Here is a 25,174-nt window from a genome sequence, read left to right on the forward strand (position 1 = left end):
GGGCTTCCTTCCACCTGAAGCCACTTGACTGTCCGTCAAGCTAACTTCACACACTGACTGCAGCATCCTCATCCATCAGAGCTGCAGCTGTTGTTGGTTCACAAACACACGAACTAAAGTTGGCGCGACTCGGCGACTGTCAACATTTTGACGCACTGTCTGTCCCTTTACGTTTAGACAGCCTGGAATCCACCATTCCAGCGAGGTTCGGTTGGAATTTTACAATTGTGACTCTGGACTGTAGCAGCAGCAGCAGCTTCAAAGTTCCAAACGGTTTGAATTGAATTATGTGGATTTGTCACCTAATGCGTAAATGCGCTGCGCCTTACCGACGCTGCAGCCAGTAGTTAGTAGACCTATTTATCAGCTGTTCTGGTTCACATGTTATAGCCTTAAAATGACCAGAAGCGTTTTTATTAGACTGGTGGCGTTATTGGGGATCATTGGAAGCCCAGAAGGTAAGTTCGCGTTTCATTTATTTGTAGCCTTCTATTTTGACAAAACAATTCCATTTTAGGACATCTCTTTTCAGCCGTGATAGCGCATGGCTCTCATCTAAACCCTGATAAATGTAGGCTAGGCCTACTCAACAGTTTTGTCATAGGATATGGGTTTTTGTGGGGTGTTTCAAGAAAAATAGCCTTCTTGAAAAGGTATTTGGTCCACTTGCGACTTAATATTAACTGTTGCTTTGACACAATGTTATGAATTGTATATAAAGCTGACGCTTGCTGTTAATTTTGGTCTTAAATAGTCTTAAATAAGGCTTTAGATTGGGTTGTTCACTTGCCCTACGTCTTAATCACCTGTCCTGCAGTATCTTATTGTGTTGATAACTAAACTACCTGTGGTGTAAAGTAACTAAGTACATTTACTCAAGTACTGTAGGTTACTTGAGTACAACTGAGGTATTTGCACTTTACCTGAGGATTTCCAATTTTCAGATCTCAGATGTACTTTTACTAGTTACTAGTTACTTTGCAGATATACATTATAATATTATTATAAAACATCCATTATACACTATTACACTTTAGCCCTATTTTATACCTTGGCAAACATTTTGTACTTCTACTTGTAACAGAGCATTTCTATATTTCAGTATTGATACTTAAACCTTTACTTGTTTGTGAGTAGTGAGTACATTTTCCACCACTGTTAACTACCACAAATCTCAGAATTTGTAACTTTTTGCACAGTTCAGAATCATATCCATTTGCAAGTGATTACTTGGGGTGGGACAGGGAACTTAGGGGAAGCAGGTCCCATAAAGTGATAATTAGTCTAGATAGGCTAAATTAGGTTAAATTGTGATGTGAACCTCACTACCACTTTGCTGTCTCAGTTGCATAGTTTGTTAACATGTGAGTGTTTTACTGAACATTTAAAATGTCACAGTTGACTGTGTAGTGATTGCCCTCATAAATGAGGAGGCTGTCAACAGTCTTATCCTATTAGGCAGGCAGACCAAGAGGTCATTGAATGATGACTTTACAAATATACAAAAAACAAACCACAATTCTATTTTAATTTCCACTCCTGGGCCACACCTAATGATCACATATAGAGTTTACACATAGTCTACAGATTAAACCGATTTTATACAGGGATTACCGGTAGTTTAAAAAAGGCTACATTACAAAGTCACATTTATGAAACTAAAACAAATAAAAGTATGCTTTTCTTTGCAGGCTTATTTTAAGTTACTTTGATGAAAAATAATTTGGACCACTATTTTATCACACGTTATATTGTCATATTGAATTTGGACATCTAGGTCTACCTGTATAATGTATTAATGTGAGTAGGCTAATAAGACATTCTTTTCTTTTTAAGTATGGTAAATGGTGTGTCCTTTTCTCATAATGGCTAAAAGTCACTTTTAGTGGAATTCCTGTATAAATGGGATCTTTTGTTCTGTTCCGGATACGGTGTTGATGAGGGAGTTCCACTCGCTTTTGTTGGGGATGACTGAGACTTGCTCAAGTTTCCTGTCCTGTGCAGGAAGTTGATCTCAGTCCCCCCCGTTTCCTTCAATGTGGTCATCTATTCAAACAATAGCATTCCCTACACTGTTGGCTGCAAATAGACGTTGTTTGTTGGTAACAGCACTGAATACTGTTTGTTGCCGTCCTGAGAAAAAACGACTTTAATGAAAGCAGGGATGGTGCTACCTACTTCTAGGGGGCTGCTGTTTGGGTGTGGTGCTTCCCCACATAAAAATAAATAAAAAAAAGTTAACTACAGCCTTTTACTTCAAAACAAAACCACATGGTTCCAGATGCAGCCTATTTGGTTTTGATGGGGACTGCCGTTCAGTTTCTTTGGCTTCATCTCTAACTTTATTATGCAGCTGCATAACCATGCACGCCTGTCCCTGTTATCAAACATCCGTACTAGATGCTAAACTCTATAACCATTAACCAATATCCCCTCTTCAGGTTCAAGGGTACATGCAGAGGACGTTCCACCCCGCATTATCCACCATCCCTCTGATGTGGTGGTGAAAGAAGGCTTTCCTGCCAGACTGTCCTGCCGGGCAGAGGGAAACCCTGAGCCCACCATTGAGTGGCTACGCAACGGCCAACCCCTGGACACGTCGGACAGGAGCCAATCGCCATCGACGGCCATCATTGTCGACGGAAGCATCTTCTTCCTGAGTGTGGACGGAGGAAGGAGGGGCCAGTCAAATGAAGGCGTGTATACGTGTGTGGCGAGGAACAGCGCGGGCAAGGCTACCAGTCGCAACGCGTCATTGTACATCGCAGGTAAGACTTGTGCAACAGTTTTACAGGTGTAAAAGAATTGTGTGAAATTCTTTTTGTCATGCACGCTCCCATTATCTTTGTAGTTTTGTGAGAAAGGAGAGGATAGAGATGAGCTGGGGAGAAATTAAATGATGATAAAAAAGATAATATACAGATAACATACTGTATAGTAGAAACATGGTGTTCAGAACAGCATCATATATGCAGAATCCAAATCAATCAATAAATTGCATCGTCACATCACAGGTGTGAATAAGTAGGCTAAATTCATTTTTGTGCAAGCTCCATCATTCATAGTTTTCAGGATTTTCAGGATAGAAAAAAGGGGGAGGTTAGAGAGAGGGAGAAAAACAGAAAAGAAACATATCAAAAGAAAAATCAAAGATAAAAAGATAAAAGCAGCAGGTTAAGCTAGGTTAGACATAAGGTGCAAAAAGTTGCAATTCATCATCAGTTCTACATGGGAAGGTAAGGTACAAGGTAATAAGTCTGCATAAGACAAAACTTCACAGGTTAAAATCTCCATAGTAGATCCACAAAGGAAAGCAGGAAAGCAAAGGGGAACAAATCCACCAAAAGGGAGGTAATCCAACATAAGGAAAAAAAGTCTGTCAAGGAAAGTGTTCCAGTGTGTCAGGCCAGCCTGGTGACAGGCATTGTTCAGTATTGTGCAGGTGTGTGTACACAGTAAATGCTGCAGCAGGTGCAGTTCACCAGCTCGTGCAACAAGGAAAGGCAAATCCACATAGGTCACTTAGACAAAATCCTGGTTTGACGACGCAAGGTGAGTCCACATACAGTACATCGTCGTTGTCGAGCGGAAATCTCGTATCTCAAAGTTTCAAATGTGTACGTTCTTTAGTAAAGTAAAGCCCTGCTTCATCATACAAGGCAGTCGCACAAAAGTAGTGAAAACAGCTGATCTACAAGCACACAACGCACCGCGAGGCGTTGTGTGCTTGTAGATCGGCTGTTTTCACTAGTTTAAATCATTTTTAAAATGATAAATGCAAAACGAACGGTTTTGGACATACAGGGTTTTCACCCGACAACGACGATATGGAAGCATGGAAGCGATAATGGAGTGTGATCCTGCATAAATAGACTACTAGAGTATGCCATAGTCATAGCTTCTGTACTTTAAGAAACTTGTCTCTATGACAGACACGTAGTGAAATGTGCTAAACAAGCTGTACACATCTACACCAGGAAATAGGGAGAGAGATGGGGAGAGAGAGACATACAGCAAAGGTCGTCAGGAACGGGATTCGAACCCATGGCACGCTGTCAGGCATCAGAGCCTATGTGGTATGCGCCTGGACCGGTATAGGCCAGCGGGTGCCTCCGCTAACTTAAAGGAGCTATAGTCAACTTTTTCTTGAAAAACGAATGCAAAAAAAAAAAAAAAAAAAATGTTTCGAAAATATTTTATAAAAAAATAAGCTTCATATATGTGTTTCTATTCAAAAATGACCACTAAAAGCGTAAAATAATGATAAAATAAACATGTTGGCCATTGTCAGACCGACACTTTGTTTACATTCTAGTCTATAGACTAGGATCATGTAGGATGTAAACAAAGTGTCGGCCCTACAATGAAAAAGTTGACGATAGCTCCTTTAAGTATGTTGTCTCAGGTAGACATCTACAATTACTTTCTGTGGCTCAGATCCCCTGAAAATTCCAACAGTAAAGTTTTATAATCCCTCTATCCCTTCAGAGAGCAGATGCGGGCAATGTGGGCACCACAACACACATACACCCACAATTAACCAACACCTGCTGTTAATGCTTTGAATACTAAAGAATTTAGAGTCCAATCAGTCTGATTTTAGCAGCTAATAATGCGCACACACACACACACACACACACACACACACACACACACACACACACACACACACACACACACACACACACACACACACACACACACACACACACACACACACACACACACACACACACACACACACACACACACACACACACACACACACACACACACACACACACACACACACACACACACACACACACACACACACACACACACACACACACACACACACACACACACACGTATTTATGGTGAAAGAGACAGGGGTCCAATGTCAATGTTTGTTTGAGAGAACGGGGTCTCACAATGCTGGTCATTGACCTCCGACCCTCACTGTTTACTTATGGGAATCCCCTTGAGGTGCTGCAAATGATGCAACTCTTTCTTGGGTCGACAATAATGGATAAGACTATGGATATCACAACAGAAAAACAGAATCCTTTGCTTAGACACAAAGAGAGATGATAAAGAAAAATAAAATGCCACATGTTGCTGTTCCCAGGATATAGGTGGAATGCCAGTATGGAATAGTGTGTGTGTGTACGCATGAGAGTCGTCTGCAATCAATGAGATAAAGGGCTTTAAAGTCTTTGAAACTTGTAATAAAAGTCAATGTGTGTGTTCACCACTTTACATTCCATGTGTTGAACAGCAGTAGCATCTAACTTACAGATGGTGAAGATGCATTTGATTGCATGGCTACAGGGACTGGTCTTTTGGTTTGTTGGACTATTTTGATAAATTGCTGTTTTCGACATGCATCAAGCTTTTGATAGTTACAAAAAATAATAATCAATTAACAAAAGAGGGCTCTGCGGAGCATATACAGTATCTCCACCAGGCCGTGTAGCCTAGACAGGGCTGTGTAATAGTCGTGGGTTGCAGCTGCCAGGAAGCGAAGAAGCTTGGGGGGATGGTTCAACTTTCCACATTTGTGTTGCCGCTTTGGGCAGAACTGAAAGTGGTTTTGGAGGTGCACTCTACAGAGGCCCTCAACATCTGATTCCAATGTGGGGTTGATTGGATGTTGCTTTTGGCATTTTATGTTTATGAAATATGCGCCCCTCCCACTATGTTTGAAGGCAATGACAGACAAACAGTATGGAATATCGGTTAATTGTCTCATAACGCATCAACATCATCTGTACAAAATTTGGTGGGAAAAATGAAACTACTATTTTGGCACCCCCTATGGGTTTAAGGGATATCCCTTTTGATGCTGCTTTAATGATTTTCTGCATTTTTGTCAAACTCGATTTTCAGGCCACTACGCACTGCGCAGCCTTCAAATCTAGTCCTATATATCGCGCTGATCAGAGCAAGTTATAGCCATTGGAAATGGTAACCATTGCTGTAACACTGCGGTAGTGCCCCATGTGTGTGCAATTTAGTTTTTTTTTGTGTGTGCGACAATTCTCATGCCAGACCCCTGAACAGTGTTTGTGCCACGTTTGGTGCAGATTGGAGAAACAAAGCGCTTGTGGCCCCTTGGGGCCCCGGTGGCCCTTGGTGTGAATATTGTTATGGCAGACCCCTGAACAATGTTTGTGCCAAGTTTGGTGCAGATAGGAGTAACGGTAAACCTGTGGGCCCCGGGGGCCCCTGGTGGGTCCCCTTGTGGCCCCTGGTGTAACTACTCTAATGTTTGGTGTGGATCGGAGCAACAATGTTACGTTTGTTATGTCTGCCCACCCTCTCTAGCCAATATAGGATGGGGCTGTTTAGTCTGACATCATTTTGTAGGCAGAGGAGAACTCTGCCCCCAGCGGCCGTGAATCTTTTTACTATTTTTACTATTAACTAATTTTTCTTCTCTTTGTTGTTGACAGGAAAGTGGTAGAATTATACTTTAGTCGTTATTTTTGTCTCGGATCTGTTGAAATAGCGAGGGACAGAAAATGCTCTGGGGGCAGAGTTCTCCTCTGCCTACAAAATGATGTCACGGCTTAAAAGCCCCATAGACCCCTCCTGCAAACATTGGAAGGAAATTATAGCCAATAAGAGAATGCTACAGCATGAAAACTGTAATGTTTGAGACAGGAGGGTGTAGGTGGCTAATCTCACAAACCGCTATGGCTTTCCAGATACTGTACACATTACAGGCACAGGTCAGGCACACAGATTGGCACACAGGCACTACTGTGGAGTGAATATCTAATGTCTGAGATAATACAAATAATTCTGGGAGCTGGGTTCCCCCCAGCCTGCTATGGGATAGAATAGTTAAATGAGTAAATATATAATCATTGCATAAGTGCACAATATTGCCAATATTACAACTAAATTGACCAACCCTTCTTCTCCACAATACAGTGTTACGGGATGAATTCAAGGTGCAACCCAGTGATGTGGTGGTTGCGGAGGGAGATGTAGCCGTCATGAACTGCGTCCCCCCGGTGGGACACCCTGAACCTAACGTCACCTGGAGGAAGTTTGGACTTCCTATCAACAGCACCGACCACCGCTACACTGTAAGAGCCTGAGCATGCCCTGAAGTTATATCCAATCCAAGTGTTACATGTGGTGTCATGGGTGTTGCACCAAATTCTGGGCCCTGGGTACAAGGATTCACTCACATTTTGTGCTTTAACTTTTGAAAAATAGCAGATATACAAGCTCACAGCACGGCACCGTGTGCCGCGCTGCAAGCTTGTAGATCAGCTGTTTCAAATCCTTCTAAGGTTTTTTGAAAAACCTATGTTTCTACCTGTATGTCAGTGGTGCTCAAACTTATTCATGTGAAGGACCCCCAAAATGATATGTATTTGGCCACGGACCCCCATCTCAAAATATTTAGTTCCAGGGACCCCCAGAAGCAAAATTTGAGTTACAAATGTTCGCTTAAAAAAATGTATATGTTCAAAGATTTGCACACATTCTCGCGACTTTTCAAAAATAGCAGATCTAGTTAAAGCATAATGAAGGCCCCTCCACCTTGGGCCCTAGTAAAGTACCATGCATAGTAGTACATAAACAACGCGGGGATACATAACGAACGGAGACGGAGAGTACTTTGATCCGGTCTCTCCGTAGCTCCGGACGTAATTGTCTATGTCCGTAACGTTACGGACAACACTCAACCGGATTAAAACCGATAAAAACGTACGTACACATGAAGTACCCGTGGCGAACTTTTGTCAACCGTGGGGGCAGTAGAGGGAGAAATGTTTCGTCTTTTTTTCTGGTATCCATTTCGTAGGAGGAAGTAAAAAATAAATAAATCACAAAGTAACGCTGAACAGTGAACAAGCCGTTCAGGACGCAGACCTGTTGCCACTTGTACAACTGCAGTGCACACAGCAGCAGCGGAGGCAGAACGCAGAAGCAGCAAAGTGCCAGTGTCAGATCATGATACCATTTTAAATGATTATGATTGGTTTTAAAAGTTGTTCTACTTTATCCAAATAATAATATTAATAATAGGCTTAATAACAGCATTTTCCGACGGCGACGGCGTGCAGGGACATCAACTATGGAGTGAAAATAGAGTACGATGCCATTGAAAGAACGCACAGCACGGCTGTAGGCTATTTACTTAATGCATGTAATCGCCGATGCCTATCAACATGTTTGCTCATTGGGAAGATGCATTTGGGTGCCATCTATTGGATACAGTATGTAATTGAACCGTATATAACACAGAGAACGGACGGAACTATGCATGTCAATGCAATTACCGTAAGTTCCTCCTCAACCCCAAACGTACACAAAATCATCCATCCGTAACTATAAATGGCCCTTAACTCAGTCCCACTTTCTCCCCCCTTGTAACACCCGTATGTGGTGTACTACATACAGTATAACTATTAACTATTATAAGTATTTGTTTTTTCTGCTTGTAATTTTAGATTGTATGAATAGACCATCACATGCATCATTTGTTTACATTTGTACACACTCACAACATTGTGCTTCCCGAAAAGAACATTGTAACCCCATCCTCTCCTCGTCTTCCAGGAGCTGACTGGGAAGCTGATCATAGCCCCTGCGGAGAGATCCTACTCAGGGGAATATGTCTGTGTGGCTACCAACCCTGCAGGAGTGAGAGAGAGCAGGGCTGCTCGGCTGTCTGTGCTGGGTGAGGAGGAGCACTGTGTGTCTTTGTTTTATCCATGTCCAAATGCTAATCTAACCAGGTAACCTAACCTAAAAGGACCATATAGTCCTAAACAATGGTCCTAACAATGAAGTGCAAGTACCTTCAGCATGTCAATAATAGTAAACATTCGACTGGCATAACGTCACTGTCGGGCAGAAACCTCATATCTCCAAGTTTAAAATGTGTACGTTCTTTCCCAAAGTAAAGCCCTACGTCATCATACCAGGCCGTCGCACAAAAGTAGTGAAAACAGCAGATCTACAAGCACACAACGCCTCGCGGTGCGAGGCGTTGTGTGCTTGTAGATCGGCTGTTTTCAATAGCTAAATCATTTTCAAAATGGTAAATACAAAACGAACGGTATTTGGAAATACAAGGTTTTCACCCGACAACGACGATAAAGTGGTACAAACTATAACAACAGTTACCACCCTCAAGTGCAGAACTAAATTCTTGTTACCTCTTTCTCTAGCTAAGCCTGTATTGATGCTGAAACCAATGAACATGTCAGTACGGACTGGGGAGTCGGCGCAATTCCACTGCCAAGCCAAAGGTGACCCGCCACCTTCTGTTGTTTGGAGTAGAGAGCAGGGACCCTTACCCAACGGCAGGTACTACAAATCATAACCATACATTTGTTTTTCACTTTATTTTATATAACACGTTGTCTCAAGACACCTAATATTTGTGGTTGGTCATCATCATGAGGTGAAATTCATGGGAGATTAGAGTTTCTCCAGTAATATTTAATTAAATGTGTACCGAGTCTTTTATCCAGTGCTTTTAAGACAATAACTGTGGAGACATTATTGTTATTGTTATTTTCTTGAGTCATAAATCAAACCAGTAACAGTTTTGATTTGCATTTATCTGTGTTATTAAATACACAATCCTTAAGTTCTATTGTATGTTGTCTCCTTCCCCCGATGGAGAGAGGTAATTGCAACAATGTCTGAACTGCAATAAACATGGCGACACATCTAGTGTCAGTCGAAAAGAACGGTCAAATCCGTGGCACCATCTGCTTCCAATACCTTTATTGACATTGTCAACAACAGTGTTTACATGCATTTCTCAGTGGAATAGGAGTCCACCTTCAACCACTGCAGATGTGCTAGTTATATTGTTTTGGATAGTTAAGTCATTAAAAAGATTTTTTTTTTAATTGGTTAATTTATCTCTTTGTGCAGGTATCTGGTGAACCCAGATCAGAGTCTCCAAATCCACTATGTGACAGCCCAGGATGCTGGGATGTACACATGTACTGTTGTTAATGACGTGGGTGTAGTCACCGCCAGTGCACAGCTAGTGGTTGAAGGTAAGCACCGCTGTTAATGACTTGGATGTCGTCACAGGAAGGTAAGCTAAGGTTGGCACTTGCAAAGCCAATGCCCAGGATGTGCATTGGTGAACAAAAGTGTGTGATGTCAGCCGTTTAAAATATACAGCAATGTTGGCCACCTGTTCTGTCTCCTCATTCATTCAAAACTATAAAACTATTTACGCAATAAGCAACATACACACCCATAATACCCAGCTCTTAAAGTAATGCACTGTCAATGTCTATTCTCACCTTATGTAATTAAGACAATTGGGCCTCAAAAAACATAAACAGCTTGGAGTGAACCATCCACTTCACAAAACTAAAAGGTTTACTTACCCCCAAATTTGAAAATATATTATGAATAGAAAAAGTTATTGACCAGGATGACAGTTTATGATGTTCAATTAGTTTACAACCTTGTGGTGGTTATTTGTCCTTAAAAAACAATAAAACAACTGAAGAAGTCTATTGTGTTTCCAGAGGCAGCCAACACCAAACTAAAAGATCTTCACAGAGAGCTGTCTGCCCTGCGAGTGGAACTGGAAAATGTCACCATCATGGCCCCTGCATCCAACATGTCCCAAGTACAGTGGAAGGTAATGTGACAGTGCTTACTGTGCATCTTTGGAACAGTATGGCTTCTACTAGCTCTGGTCCAGAGCATCAGCTGCACTGACGCTCTGACAGACGGCTGACTAAAAGACTAAACCAGGATTTCTGTACCTCTACGACAGATCAACTTCAGTCAAAATAAACTAAACTACTTCGCTACTCACCTAACCAAAGGTAGTCTTGCGTTTTGAAAGTCTATTCTCTGCAGTGGGAAACTTCTCAGCACCCCACCCACTCTGTCAAATATGTATATATTTTTTTTACATGAAATAAAACGCATCCAACTCGACCACCGCTTATTTGTGGGTTGTGTCTGTGGTGGGTCGCTCCCGGCTCGAGGTGGGTGCATTTTATTTCATGACAAAAATAATTTATTTTACAGAGTGGTCTAGTCTTTTAGCCAGCCGCCTGTCAGAGCGTCAGCCAGAGCTAGGCTTCGACGTGATTACATTAAGACGTTGATGCCTCTGGCCTTTGTAACTTGTCTCAGAGTTTTTTGTTCATTTCAGATTATATATTTTTTTAATGCTGTATAAGCAGCTTTCGCTCAAAGTGCACACTTATTACAACTGTCTGTAATTCTTCTGATGGTTAGCATGTCATCGTGTGCTCTTACATTACTTATTCTTATTTTAATTGCATGTAATATATAGGTCTATATTTTTTTTTTTTATAATGCATTGTTGCACTGTGAATGTATTTGATTTTATTCTGTAAAGCACTTTGAATTGCCTCGCTGTATGAAAGGTGCTCTATAAATAAAGTTGCCTTGCCTTGCCTTTCTGGCTACACAGCTGCAGTCCCTCCCAGCCGAGCCCCACTACCTCAATGGTTTTGAGGTCCTCTACCGCTCTCTACTGCCTGCCAGCTCTGACTGGGCAGCAAAGAGAGTGACGCTGCCTTATTACCAGGCCCAGGTCGGCCCCTTGAAGAGAGGCTACAAGTATGAATTCAAAGTTCGTCCATACGGCAGCAGCCTGTACGGCAGGGAGAGCAACACCAGGCATCTGAGAGTGCCTGAGATAGGTGAGAATCGGAGAAATGTTTCAGTGTTTGGTTGAGAGTGCATGTGGAAAAGCCACCCGGTGACCCGGGCCATTTGAGATCCCCGAGACCCATCATTCTACTTCTCCAAACGTACGTGTATTACTTCACACTTTGCATCCTAAGATGATAAGTGTGACATCTTCCCACAGTGCCCAGTGCATCACCGCTGGCGGTCTCCGTAATGATAAATGCTGAGCAAAATAATACAGTCCATCTGAGTTGGGAGCCTCCCCCCCATGAAGCTCACAACGGTATCATACAGGGTTACCAGGTACAGCACTACACCTACAGTACAGAATACACATGTTATTTCCACAACGCTGTTGGATCCAAGTGAAAGCTTGCAATCCATATACAGTAGAAACATTTTCATGTTTAGAATTGCAAGCCTACTTAATCCTTCTTCCTTGAATTCAATTGGATTATCATATATGGATGTTTGCCTGTCTGTCTGTCTGTCCAGGTGTGGTGCATGGAGTCAACGGGGCTGCATCAGTACCAGAACTGGACAGTGGATAGTGGCAGACACAGTCTGGACATCTTCACCCTGAGCCCAGGAAAACAGTACTGGGTCACTGTGGCGGCTGCCAACGGAGCAGGGACAGGGGCAAAGAGTGAACCCCGTGGATTCATCATAGGTGAGGAACCTGCCACTTTGACTCAGTTGAATTATAAAAGTAGCCAATTCATCAAAATATTAAAACCGAGCCTGTGCTGCTTGTCCTTCAACCCTCATTGATCTCAAACATATACTTTAAAGCTGCAAGTTGGATCACCCATGTGAACAGCGACATTTATATTGGTTGAGCCAAAACAGAAAATCAGTTTGGGCATTGCGCTTCGTGGAAAACCAGTGTCCTAATCAACCACATGATCTAAATGTCTCAACAGAAAAGCATGGAGACCATATCAAGCCACTGTAGACGTGCTAGTTATATTGTGCTTTGTATTGTATTAATATACCGTAGTATATCGTCACTGTCGAGCAGAAACCTCGTATCTCCAAGTTTCAAATGTGTATGTTTTTTCATAAAGTAAAGCCCTGCTTCATAATACAAGACCGTCGCACAAAACTAGTGAAAACAGCAGATCTACAAGCACACAACGCCTCGCGGTGCGAGGCGTTGTGTGCTTGTAGATCGGCTGTTTTCACTAGTTTAGATCGTTTTTAAAATGATAAATACAAAACGAACGGTTTTGGAGATACAAGGTTTCCACCCGACAACGACGATATAATACAGATTGGTTAAAATTCACAAAACAAACAGAAACGTATACCGACTCCAATCCCGATGCCTTTTTTCTGAATCCTAGTACTTTATTCCCTTCCTCCCATTCTGTCTTTCACACCTACCTCCTTCGCTCTCAGATCCTGTGAAAGGTGACTCGGCTCAGTCAGACAGCCGTGGTGGTGGAGAGGAGTCCCCGGTCCTAGCCTTGCTCAGAGATCCAGTGTTCATCGGCAGTGTTGCTGCCCTCCTGTGGTGTGTCCTGGTAGCTGCAGGTATCTGCTTCTTCAGAAGGCACACGAGGCCAGGCCACATGGGAACAGGCAGCAGGAGGAAAGCTAAAGGTAAAAAACAGAGGAAAGCAGCTTACCTTCAACTCTGCACAGAAAAGTGTTAATATTGTAATTGAGTACACCAGGGGTCTTCAACGTTTTCAGGCCAAGGACCCCTTAGTTGAGAGAGAGATGAAGCAGGGACCCCCACAACCTTTTCAAAGATTCCATATAGTTTCATTGTTTGACAGCACAATCATCAGTGTATTTTGGATTCATGTCAATTTGTGTTTTCAGATATTTAACCACTTGAACCGTGAATACTTAAAGTTATACCATGTAACTTTTTTTATAAAACAAATCTTAAAATGGTCCTAGCTGTTAAATCGCTAAAGTTTTAGAACCCCCACTCCGTTATTTTCAGCTTCTAAAGCCTTCTCTTTATATGTTTTCTATGATCCCTGCCCGGGACCGGTTTTCGCGGAAAAATTGCGTCATCACACTACCGGCCAATCACAGCGAGGGTTATACACTGCCGGCCAATCACAGCGCAGAACATACACTGCCGGGCTCTCTGGTGGGTTTAGGAAACACGCCTTCAGGAAGTACACTGCAGTGTTTACACTGGAGGAGTCTAGCATGTAACTCCCCAACCGCTGCTCGTAGAAGGACACGGGAGACCTCATTGAAAGCGTCTCGGCGAGGCGAGGCGGACGCGGTGGTCTGACGGCCCGGTCCGTGAGCGAAAAACGGACGAAAAAAGCAAACGCGACCGCGGTTTGCTATACTGCTACAGACCACCAGTTGAGCAACTTACACAGTATAGCTTTAATAAACCTGACCTTTCACTCTGTACTTAGTCTCCTCTTTTTCCCCTCTACACCAAAGCTCTTTGTTCTCAGAATATGGACACTAAGGTTCAAGTGGTTACTATAAAAAAAATTTTTACCACAAAGATTCGGGGGACCCCCCATAGTAACTCTGAGGACACCCTTGGGGTCCCGGACCCCTTGTTGAAGACCGCTGGAGTACACATTACAAATGTATTTGGTTACATTAATTACACTCAGAGTTAAATTAACATCCTCGCTATGTGCTTGTCTTCTCAGGTTTACACAAACTAGCCAGTGAAGACCTCATCATAAAACACAGGTACAGTAAACAAGCACAGTACAGTTAGCAGTGTGGTACAGTAATAAGAATAAATGTCATTGGTTAAACTGGCCTGATATGTTTCAAATTAAATTCAAATGTCACTGCCACAATTAAATGATCTAATGTAAACAAATGCCTCTTTTCCATTTGGGAGTTCAGAGTATTGGTTGTCTTATGCAATGTCTCTATATACTACCAATATTGTTTTACTTCTACCAGAGCACTTGGAAAATACCAACGAGACCAAATAGACAAAGTAAATCACCTCTTTTGTGTGACCTTTAAAGCATGGTACTTTGATGCATTACGTCATTGTGATAATTCAACAAAATGCTAAATGACCAGAAATATAACTCCCTAATGGATAGCCTTTGTTTGTTTTTAGTTTTTTTCTATGAACACAATTTAAAGAAACTGTAGTTACATCCGAATGTAATCTTAGGTTGCGCCCACTCAAATGTGGGCGCAACACATTTGAGTGAAACCTGAAACATTTCCTCATTTACAGTAGCTTGGTGAGAACAATGTAATTCAAAATATGACCCTCGAGCTACAAAAGATTGATTTCACATGTTTGTGCATCCTGGAATGTGTCACCAGAAAATCATAACGTGGCGCGATGTCTTCTATACTAGCAGACAACAACAGAATAAAGCAGTCTCCTGGTGAAGACTCCCTTCAGTTTAAAATGCCACAGGATGCTGTGACTACACATTTTGATATTTTACTTCAAACATATTCACATATCCTGCTATTCTCCACAGGATGGCATCACCAGACTCCCCGTGGTTGTCTGGAGCATGGAGACCTGCCTATTCTAATGAGAAGTACCAGGGCCTGTGGGCCCAAACTCAGCAAAGTCCAAGCACCAGAAGTGCTAGTGAGTACAGTGATTTATAACTGTATGATCTCTTATATGTACATGTATATAGGGCTGTCACAATTATTACAAAATCGTCTAATCGCAATTATTTGACATAATCGTGATTATTTTTCATATTCGTCATAATTGTTTCCATGTTTAAAAATGTTCATATATTTTTATAAAAGTCAAAAATAGTGGAAATAGCAGATCTACAAGCTCACAACGTTGTGAGCTTGTAGATCGGCTATTTCCACTATCGTCAACTTTTTCTTGAAAAACGGATGCTAAAATAAAAATAATGTTTCGAAAATATTTTATAAAAAATAAGCTTCATATATGTATTTCTAAAAAAATGACCACAAAAAGCGTAAAATAATGATAAAATAATCATTTTGGCCATTGTCAGACCGACACTTTGTTTACATTCTAGTCTATAGACTAGGATGTAAACAAAGTGTCGGCCCTACAATGAAAAAGTTGACTATAGCTCCTTTAAAAAATATGTCAGTAATTTCTTTGTATATTTAGGTTATGTGTCATATCTATCATGTGCAACTTCAAAGCCTAAACGCCAAACAGAAATGTAATTGTCAACGACTAAAACACAATTAAATCGTTAATCGCAATTATTTGACTGACGATTAATCGTCATGTAAAATGTCATAATCGTGACAGCCCTACATGTATATACACACACATGCACACAATCTTCTTTCCATCTTTCACAGGTCTGCCTGTCACAGCCAAGAATGGCCCCAGCTGTGTCGACTCGACTGTCCCCATTGTGCCTGACAGCTGTGGTGTCTATGGTACCTTTTATGTGGACTTGACAGGGAACGGTCTCAAGACCTTTAACAGCCCTGGTCAGCGTCCACGGATGCCCCACAACGTTCCCCAGCAGCACGGCACTGAAACCATCCGTATATCTTCCCAACCCGTTGCCCAAACCCCTGCCTCTGGCTGCCACGATGCACTGCCCTGGAAACAAGCTCTTCGCTCCCAGCCCAAGATGGGGGTACTCAGAGAATCATGGGAGAAGAACCACAACAAGCAAGGTGAAAAACTGCAGATGACTATGTCTATGCCAAGGGGTAGCCGCAAATTGCAACACTAGATTTTATTTTAATCGGATGAATCTAGGGTTGCAATACCTCACATAGGCAGCCTGCTATATGCTTGTATTAAACGGCGTCAAACTCACCAATATTGGGGCTGTATGGAAAGCTTGGAATTTACTCTTTCTATCTGCAAAGTGTTTGTTTCATAAAAATCCACTGTAGACATGTTAGGAGCTACTTTCTATCAAGAAATTGGCTTCAGGTGATTATGTTTTCTAAGGCCACATTCTCATAATATAATTCGGTTTAGTCGTGCGAATGGGAGGGGTGAAGTTGCTACATTCTTGCATATTTAATTGATACGTTTGCCCTCACACTGCACATTGTCATCCGAAACAAGGAATCGTCCACGTCTGTCCATGGGACATGTATGTATCCAAGCTGCATAATAATGCCCCCTCCATCTCCCTGTGTTTATTAATTCTTCAAGTTCAACTCACAATGTAACCGCAGGACCGCCGCAAAATTGAGGCGCAGGCGTCAGCCTATTTATCTGCGGTCACGATCGTAAACGGGCGATCAAAAAATAAAACCAGCAGCGGCCGGAGGGACTCGCAAAATCTACCAGCAATAAATCAGACAGCAAATACTTTTAATAGCCAGATATGAATATCTACGAAGAGGAGGACATCAACGTCTCTCTCTCTCTCTCTCTCTCTCTCTCTCTCTCTGCACCTCGTCTTGCCCTCCGCTGGTTCCCTCTCTGCGCTCCGCGCATGAAGCGTCTCCATTTGGACATTATTTGGCACAGAGAGCCGCGCGCGCGAGCAAGGGCGAGAGACCCACACATCGGCCTATATTATATTAGGCCTATAGCCTATATATGATATACAAGTGACTCCTGTGGCACTTTCCTTTTATCTAACTGTGAGCAACTCCTCTCAAATAATACACCATGTGCGATCGAGGGAGCGGTGATCAGAAATTGAATCAATGAGGGGAGGAGGCGGCCAGAATGGTCAGAAATCTAATGAAAACGGACGGTCTGGAGGGGGATTTAACCTTTTATAAATAACTATGGATTTAACCCGCACATGGCTCTATATATTGCCTGTATTTGAGACGGATGGATTCACACCAACAGGGAAGCGTTTGCTGTAGCGCATCGAAACCACCGTTTTTTTGTGGATTTGCATTCGTTTCTTTTATTCGAAAAAGAATACGGATGCGTCTTCACACATGCCCAACCGTTGTGTATTTTCCAACAATACGTTATAGGATTCGTTTTAATCGTAATAAAACGTGCCTGTGTGAATGCCGCCTAAGTGCTGGAGTTTGGAAGCGCTTGTGGGAAGTTAGCGGTCCTGTGTACCAGCTGGTTCTAAATGTCACATAATGCAGGAGGCAGCGGGACGCTGCGTTATAGAAGACGAGCGCTTCCGAAGTTCAACACTTAGAAAATAAACCATTTATGAAAGAAACTCTTTGCAGATAGAAAGAGGATACTCCAAGCTTTCCATAGAGCCCCAATATAGGTGAATTTGAAGTTGTTTTTTACAATCAGATAGCAAAAAAACAGTTTTGATCCGATTAAAATAAAATCTAGTGTTGCAATTTGCGGCTAGCCAAGGGGCACACTCATCTCCTTTCTCGCTCTACTCACTGTCAGTTTTTTGGACTGATTTAGAAACACATAAGTAAATGGTACAGTAGGTGGCTTAGTGATAAGAGAAACTGACTGCTGTAACTAAAAGGCTGACTTGAAGCAATTATGTGTTACATGTTCATTAAAAGTGAATGCATAAGATAGTATTGAACCCTGTAATGAGTATTTCATGAAAGCCAATCTCAGGCCTTTCATGTCATTAATTAATATAGTATATAGGATGCGATTTTAAGCACTTTGAATGGTCCGAAAAACTAGAAAGGCACTATATAAATGCAGTCCATTTACCAGTCAGAATAACACTTAACTCTTCTCTCTCCCCTAGAATTGCATGCAGTTAACAGTGTGCCTTTGGTGCCAACCAGGAACCACACATATGTGTCTAATGCCTACAAACAGAGACTTGGACATCTGCCACCAGGTCAGTTCACCAAAGTACAGTCAGTGCACTCTACTCACCTACTGATCCACTGTGTGCATGAATAATATGTTGGTGTGTGAGAGAAAAGTACAGGGTAAAGTGTTGCGCCCTTCTTTGTGCTTAGTTCAGGGTTTATTGTACGGTAGTCTCAAAAACATATGGGGAAAGAAGTTGGAAAGACTCGCACTCAACAAAACATTTTAAGGAAGACTCCTTAGACTGAGACTAAGAAAATATATTCCCCTTTTTATTTTTCCATGTGCTCAAAGTGTAAAGTGCAGCAAACCTTTCGGTCATGCGACCATTATAAGTGCCCTTTGACAAACCACAGACTGACATGTTTCTCATATAGCGCTCTAGGACAACCCAGGTGCTCATGATCAAGGTCATCAAGGAATCTAATCATGTTCATCACCTTGGCAATTAGAGGGTGAAAATACAGCACTACTTTATATACAACCTAATGACATCGAAGGTATAGCATTATACATAAAAGATTAAATTAAAAAACTTGTGTGTGAGAGAAAGGCAAAGAATTCCAGTCATGTTAGATGATAAACTAGCATAAAGACTGGCTGGCTTTGAAGGTTCCATTATTAACTAGTTAACACATTCGTGCGCTAATTCTGCCAGGAATTTCTGAGCATTTCACTGATATTTCAGGAATAAATAATAAAAAAGCCTTTACATGAAAAATCTGTTAAAATCAGTTTTGGCTGAGAATGAGTAGGGGGCCTTGAGGAAATAGGTTCTGGGTGTCGGGTTAACAGGATGCTGGTGATGTATGAGACTTCTTGTTATTAACGCTGTGCACCGTGTGTCTGTGGACCTAGGTGGACGCTCAGAGTGTGCCAAGCTAGCAGGCTCTCCCCGCATCCTCCATTACTCCACTTCACTCCACTATGTTGACATGCTGCCCACCCCACCGCCGATACCCATAGACGACACCACGGACACACACAGCCTCACCTCTGAAGAAGGGTGAGACATGCAGATATACAGTACAGTATACCCACAGCTCAAAATGTATGTCTTAACTGTGCATTGTTCATGTTGTCCTGTGACTGTCCTTTTAAAGCGGTTCAGCAAAATGATCCTGGCACGGTCTATGAAATTGAGCCACCTGTTTCCTTCAAGAAGGGAACATCAAAATGCTCATAATACTTACTAAATAAAATCAAACACATTGCGACTTGGCTTAAGGCCAAGGATTCATGCAGGAGGCTTTCCCACATTACTTGTATCCTCTGCAGGTCGGGAGATGAACCCAAAGCTCTCTCCTTTATGTCTGCTCTGCTTGTGCACAATGTGCAGGGAGGTTAAGGTTGTAGGACGTGAGGAAAAGAGATAACACTAACAGGAAAGTGGATCCGAGTCCCTCCCCCTCAGATCCAGAAAAGACAGAAACAGATTAAAAAACAGGAACACACGAGGCTGCCTTGACTTGTACAACTAGAAGGGGAGGTGAGCTAAATCCTGTTGTGTGTCATAACAAACTAGGTGAACACCCACCAGAGGTGGAAAGTAACCAATTACAGTTACAGTACTTCTACCGGATACAAGTACATTTTGCCCACTAATGGTATTTTATTGAGTATATTTTCATTCTTGTAGTTTACTTTAATTTTATATTCAATGTATTCATCTCCACTGTACAATATCATTGTAAAAATTATATAAACGTGTTAAGTTGAAAATGTATAGCTACAAAGAACAGTACAACACAGTGAACAACAAGTGAAGATAAATGTATTGTCCAGACAGAGGCTCTCCCCAGTGTGTGGGGATAGCTGATTTAATAGAATTTGAAGAAAATACACAATTAAAAACGTTTAATCTAGAAGTAAAGCTATGAACAGGAAAACAATCAATGTATGATATACAGTAGGCTAAGCTGTGTGAATAGACAATGACATGATCACTGGTATGATTCTTCAATGTACAGAGTTAAGTCATGTATATCTAGGCTTAAAAGGTCACAGAGTCATTGGCATTTAGAGGTCCTATGGCTGCATGGTCGGTTTGTCCTACACTTTGGTCCCAAACATAACATCTCTAAAAATGTTCACCCGCCACTCTGGCCACCATTAGAAAACGACATAGTGTAGTAAGTGTACTACTTTTGAATAATTGAGATTAATCATAATGTGTCCAAATCTCCTGCATCCCTCAGCTCCACCCGGTCTACCAAGCTAACCGTGGATATGGGGTCAGGCCACCGTAGCCCACCCGAAACCCCCAGCACCATCGGTTGTCCCTCCTACAGCCACCTTTCCACTGCCTCTTACCGCATGTCACTGGACAGGGAGCAAGGGGCATCGATGACATCACAGGAAGTTACCCAGTACCTCGAGCTCAGCCCCAAGAATGAGAGACGAGGGTAAGGTCCAAGAGGGCGATAGCAAGAGGGTGCAAAAGACCCGTACTTCCCGTTTCTGCATGACGTAGGGGGGACACCTTTTTAGGAGCCGGAAGCAGGTTGGAGTCTATTCATTTACAATGAGAGAGCTAACGTGAACACAGAGCAAAATAATAGTTCGGAAGCTATGCTCACTGAACTAAATATTGGACCCGATCATCACAAGCCACATAATATTAACAAAATTGTCATACTAAAGTGGCTTTTTTCATCGACACAACAAAGGAGAAAATCAACTTTATTATTGCTCTTTAGCTGTCCCAGCAACACACTCTCGCGGGATCTATAGCACCAGTAAACAGGACGTGCGCGAGATTTGCAGTCAGAGCCGGCGCCCACTTAGGAGTCTATTTGTAGGATTTGTGTACGATGTCGCACTCTAGTGGATCCAATGAGGTTGAGCTATCTTCATTAATGAAATATCTTTGGGTAAGGCCAACACGGAGTCTAGACTAAAAGCAGAGGGTGCTAGACTACTGGAATCTGATTGGCAGAGAGACTACGCGTTCAGTCATTTACTTCCATACTTATACTAACTCACTGGTTTTTAAACGTTTTGTGCCAAAGGCAAACTAATGGGCAAGTCAAAATCTCACGTCACCAATATGTATTCATAGCAAAAATAGCGTCTCTACAAGCACACATGTTGCATTGTAGATATTTGCTATTTCTGAAAATATGTGGGGGCCGATGTAGATGCCGGGTTGAAAGTGGTTAAATCATTTTTTCCCTTTTTAGGGTTACATAATTTGCGTACAAAAAACGCATTTAGTAAATAAAATACAAATGGTGGTTGTCACAAAATCACAAGGCCCTATATGGGAAACTGTTTGGCTACCACTGTACTGTAACTTATGTAAATATGCACAGGTTTTTCAATTTAACCTATACAGTATTTAATGTCCATCTTGTCACTCTGGTCTCCTCAGTGCCCTGAAACAGGAGCCTCCCATGTCCTGTCCCTTCTCCCCCACTATGGGCTACATCTGTGGTCCCCACCCCTCTGATCAGCTGGAGGATGATACTGCTGCCGCTGACGAACAGGAGGCCGTACCGTCCGTGTCACGGCGGGCCCGCCTCCAGAGCACGCCTTCTTCCTGCTACAGCGAATGGGAGGGTTCACTGTGGAACAGCTGGGGTTCGGTCATGGAGGGCGACATGGCCAGCGCCCGCACCAGCCTCATAAGCTCAGTGGACAGCTCCTACATGAACGATGCCAACTTTGCCCGCGTCCTGGCTGTGGCAGCAGAGTCCATGAGCGGAGCCTCTCTCTCAGGTAAGACTGAAGGAACACAGTTACGATTTTATGTCAGACTATGCACAATTACACATACAAACACCTGTAGAACTTTACTGGTTAACTCATACCCCGCCATTTGCAAATACCTTCGTACTCTCATATGCCTCTGTCTCCATAGACTTCCATGTAATTCATAGTGCACTGATAATGTCATGTCCATGCCTAGATCATGCACCATGTGTGTCTGTGCACATTGCTCACAGCTTTCAAACAAAAAAATCCGAATGGAAATCCGTTCAGGCATTCATGATATAGCAGCCATTATGTTTTCCTAAAATGTAAACAAAGATGGCTGCCATGTTTGAAAGATGGGGTTGCTATGGGGGTTAAACATGCAATTTCGCGATTGCTATCATGCCTACTACATTTTTTGGGCTCCAAAAAAATTTAAAAAAAAAAACAACAGGAAATTCTCGGGACTATCGGGCCTGGCGGGTAGAGACATTAGCATATTCTCGGGACTATCGGGCCTAGCAGGGAATGAGTTAAGGTAGCAATATTTTAGCATTGGCAGTATTTTGCTTCTTTTGGGGGCCATTTTATACCTAATCCTAAAGCCCATCACAGCCAATGTATCTACATGCTCACAACATGTTGCACTGTGGTGCGTTTGTGAGCTTGTAGATCAGTTATTTTCTGTGACACAGGCTCACATACATGTATAAATCATACTCCAACCCTAACCCCTAAACCCAACCTCTGGCTCTACCCTGCATCTTTTCCTAATTCTAAACTCTAAAAATACTTTTTAAACCATAAAAACACACATTTCTCGACCAGGCACATTGTCCTCCTCACAATGTCTATTTCTCATATTCTACTATACTTGCCCTTTTTTCCAATACACATACTGTATGAGTGTGTACTCCCACTGTTGAGTTCAGACCCTTATTATTCAGTGTACATGTGTAGCCTATCACTTGGTGCAATTGGCAATTCCATTCCAAATGATCTGAGGTGGTACCAAGCAATTGCTTCAACAGAATTAAATGGAGCCAAGGCATTGTTGCTGCTCTGTCACCTCATCAGTCACTCTCGCAGTACACTACAGGCTGCATTTAACTTAATTGTATTTGGACATTTGTTCTTTTTGAAGTGCAGTTCAATGTCCTTTGTTTGCAAAGGCACAGCAGCCGTGCAGTTTGGAAGTTCAGACAAAGGAAAGGGCAGAAACAGAGCTTGTATTTTAGTACATAACAGTATGGTATCAGTGTTCGCTTCCTTTTACAACATTGTACCTGGTTGAGCCGTCTAGAGTCGCTGTATGTGGATAATTTAGTAAAACCACTGGGCAGATCAGTTTCAAATTTGTCATTTTTCACAATATTGTGAAAAATAGCTTCTAAATTAATTGTAGCTTGGGGAACCAACCGTTTCTGAGCAATATGGCAGGAGCCCATTATCTGTTTCCCTAGCATGAGGTGGCTTGATGTACAAGAATCCTCCAATCCAACCCTTGATGCAAAGTACCAAGAAAAGAGGCCTTGGGTCCCATTTCTATAGTCTGCAGCTGCGGAATAGAACCCTGACCTCCCAATCCCAGGGTGGACATTCTAACCACAAGGCCACTGAGCTGGTCAGTCACAGGGAGTGAGCTTGTAGATCTAGCTAGATTTGGTGTAGACTCTACAGCAATTCATTTAGTTTCCCTCTGTTTTAATTTGTTTTTTAAAAAGTAAACAAAAAAGTGTCAAATCAAATCATCCTATTTTGGCCTTTTCATACAAAATTCGCAATTGTTTATTCATATTTAGACTATTACAATATGTGGATGTATGCAAATAGATTGAGCCTGTCAGAAATTGCAAAAATAAATATGACGTGTTACTATTGTGTATTTTGGAACATATTGTGGTGGTAGATCTCGGCTTACACATTCGAAGAAAAAGTGCTTGTGGGCTTACCACTGGTGTAGAGAGAAGAAAATGAGGGGATTAAGTATTCACTTAAACAAGTATGATATGGTTAAATGTACAGTTGATTAGGTTTTTTTGCCCTCTGTTGTAGACTTTTCTCCCCCAGCATCGCCCCTCAGTGCTCTGTTCCCTCCATTCCGTGGAGAAGGCGAGTCAGTTGGGGAACTGGACCCCATGCCAGCGTGGGACTGGAACATGGCCTGGGTTGAGGAGATGGAGGCCCAGTACAGAGCCCATTACCACGGAACACGCAACACCACACCATTCGACGCCTAGGGACAGCGTCAACAACACCAGGAGACTGGAACAACCGTGACACTTAAAAAGAGTTGAACATCGGATGACCGTGTCCAGCACCGAAACTGGCAGGTCTGCAATCGCAGCGTGTTGTGAGCTTGTAGATCTGCTATTTTAGCACGGGACACAGCTGTATGAATGAGGCATTCGTGATTTATGTTCATATAACAAAGGGAGGTTCACAAATATGTCCCAGTGGTGCAAACATACAGCTATATTACTAAGCTTGCGATACAACTGGAACCAAATCCTCAGTGTTTGTGACACCTGCTCTGCAGATATGAAACCTGGTGTTGTTCTACATTAGCTGCAATAAGACTAAACCTCTTTACCTCGGAGCAGCACTACCACCTACTACAGGTATTTAACATCCTTCACTGTGTCTGTTCTCTGCGCATCCTGCCTGTCTTCTCTTAGAGAAGAGAATAATGACAGTTCCTGTGGGAAGTGGGGAAGCTTAAAAGACAGGAGCTCAAAGCTGTAAAAAGTCATTTGGGGGGAACGTTTTTTATTTGTATTAAATACTTTACTCAAGTAGCCTCTATGGGCACACATGAGCGTCAGCTTGACACACATACAGTATTTTACATGGGCTGCTGTCCTACCAAATAGAGTATATTATCATGTGTATATTTTATTGATCATTAAGTCTGTGTAAATATGCCACATAATGAAACATTATTTAAAGAATCTACAACACATGCTCGCTTTTTATTTGTTTAGTATTTCTAGTCTATTGTTGTATTGCTTTGTCTGCATTTTTGTATATTATATACAGTGTTTTTAATGTTTGATAAAATACTAGTAAAAGTCTTATTTTAAAGGCAGGGCAACAGATTTGTAATTCTGGATATTCAAATAATGTGGGGGGAAATAGATCTGCACC

At 42.1% G+C, this 25,174-nt stretch overlaps 1 protein-coding gene across 1 annotated transcript; it reads left to right on the top strand.

Moving 5' to 3' along the window:
- Positions 1–393: 393 nt before the first annotated feature.
- robo4 (roundabout, axon guidance receptor, homolog 4) lies at positions 394–24,395 on the top strand. The gene is made up of 19 exons (XM_080749261.1): positions 394–458; positions 2,442–2,768; positions 6,922–7,079; positions 8,566–8,686; positions 9,180–9,318; positions 9,898–10,025; positions 10,512–10,627; positions 11,438–11,669; positions 11,840–11,961; positions 12,154–12,328; positions 13,060–13,263; positions 14,301–14,343; positions 15,111–15,226; positions 15,940–16,266; positions 18,261–18,356; positions 19,190–19,337; positions 20,530–20,736; positions 21,705–22,051; positions 24,083–24,395. The coding sequence occupies exons 1-19, from the start codon at positions 398–400 to the stop codon at positions 24,265–24,267; spliced, it is 3,252 nt and encodes a 1,083-aa protein (XP_080605387.1). The 5' UTR covers positions 394–397; the 3' UTR covers positions 24,268–24,395.
- Positions 24,396–25,174: the final 779 nt, after the last annotated feature.

Source organism: Nannobrachium achirus (assembly GCF_963921795.1).
Source record: "Nannobrachium achirus genome assembly, chromosome: 19".
Classification (NCBI taxonomy): domain Eukaryota; kingdom Metazoa; phylum Chordata; class Actinopteri; order Myctophiformes; family Myctophidae; genus Nannobrachium; species Nannobrachium achirus.

Coding starts and splice junctions, on each gene's coding strand:
- robo4 (XM_080749261.1), top strand. CDS start 398: ATGACCAGAAGCGTTTTTATTAGACTGGTGGCGTTATTGGGGATCATT. Junction 459..2,441: donor GATCATTGGAAGCCCAGAAG/GTAAGTTCGCGT, acceptor TCCCCTCTTCAG/GTTCAAGGGTACATGCAGAG. Junction 13,264..14,300: donor CAGCAGGAGGAAAGCTAAAG/GTAAAAAACAGA, acceptor TTGTCTTCTCAG/GTTTACACAAACTAGCCAGT.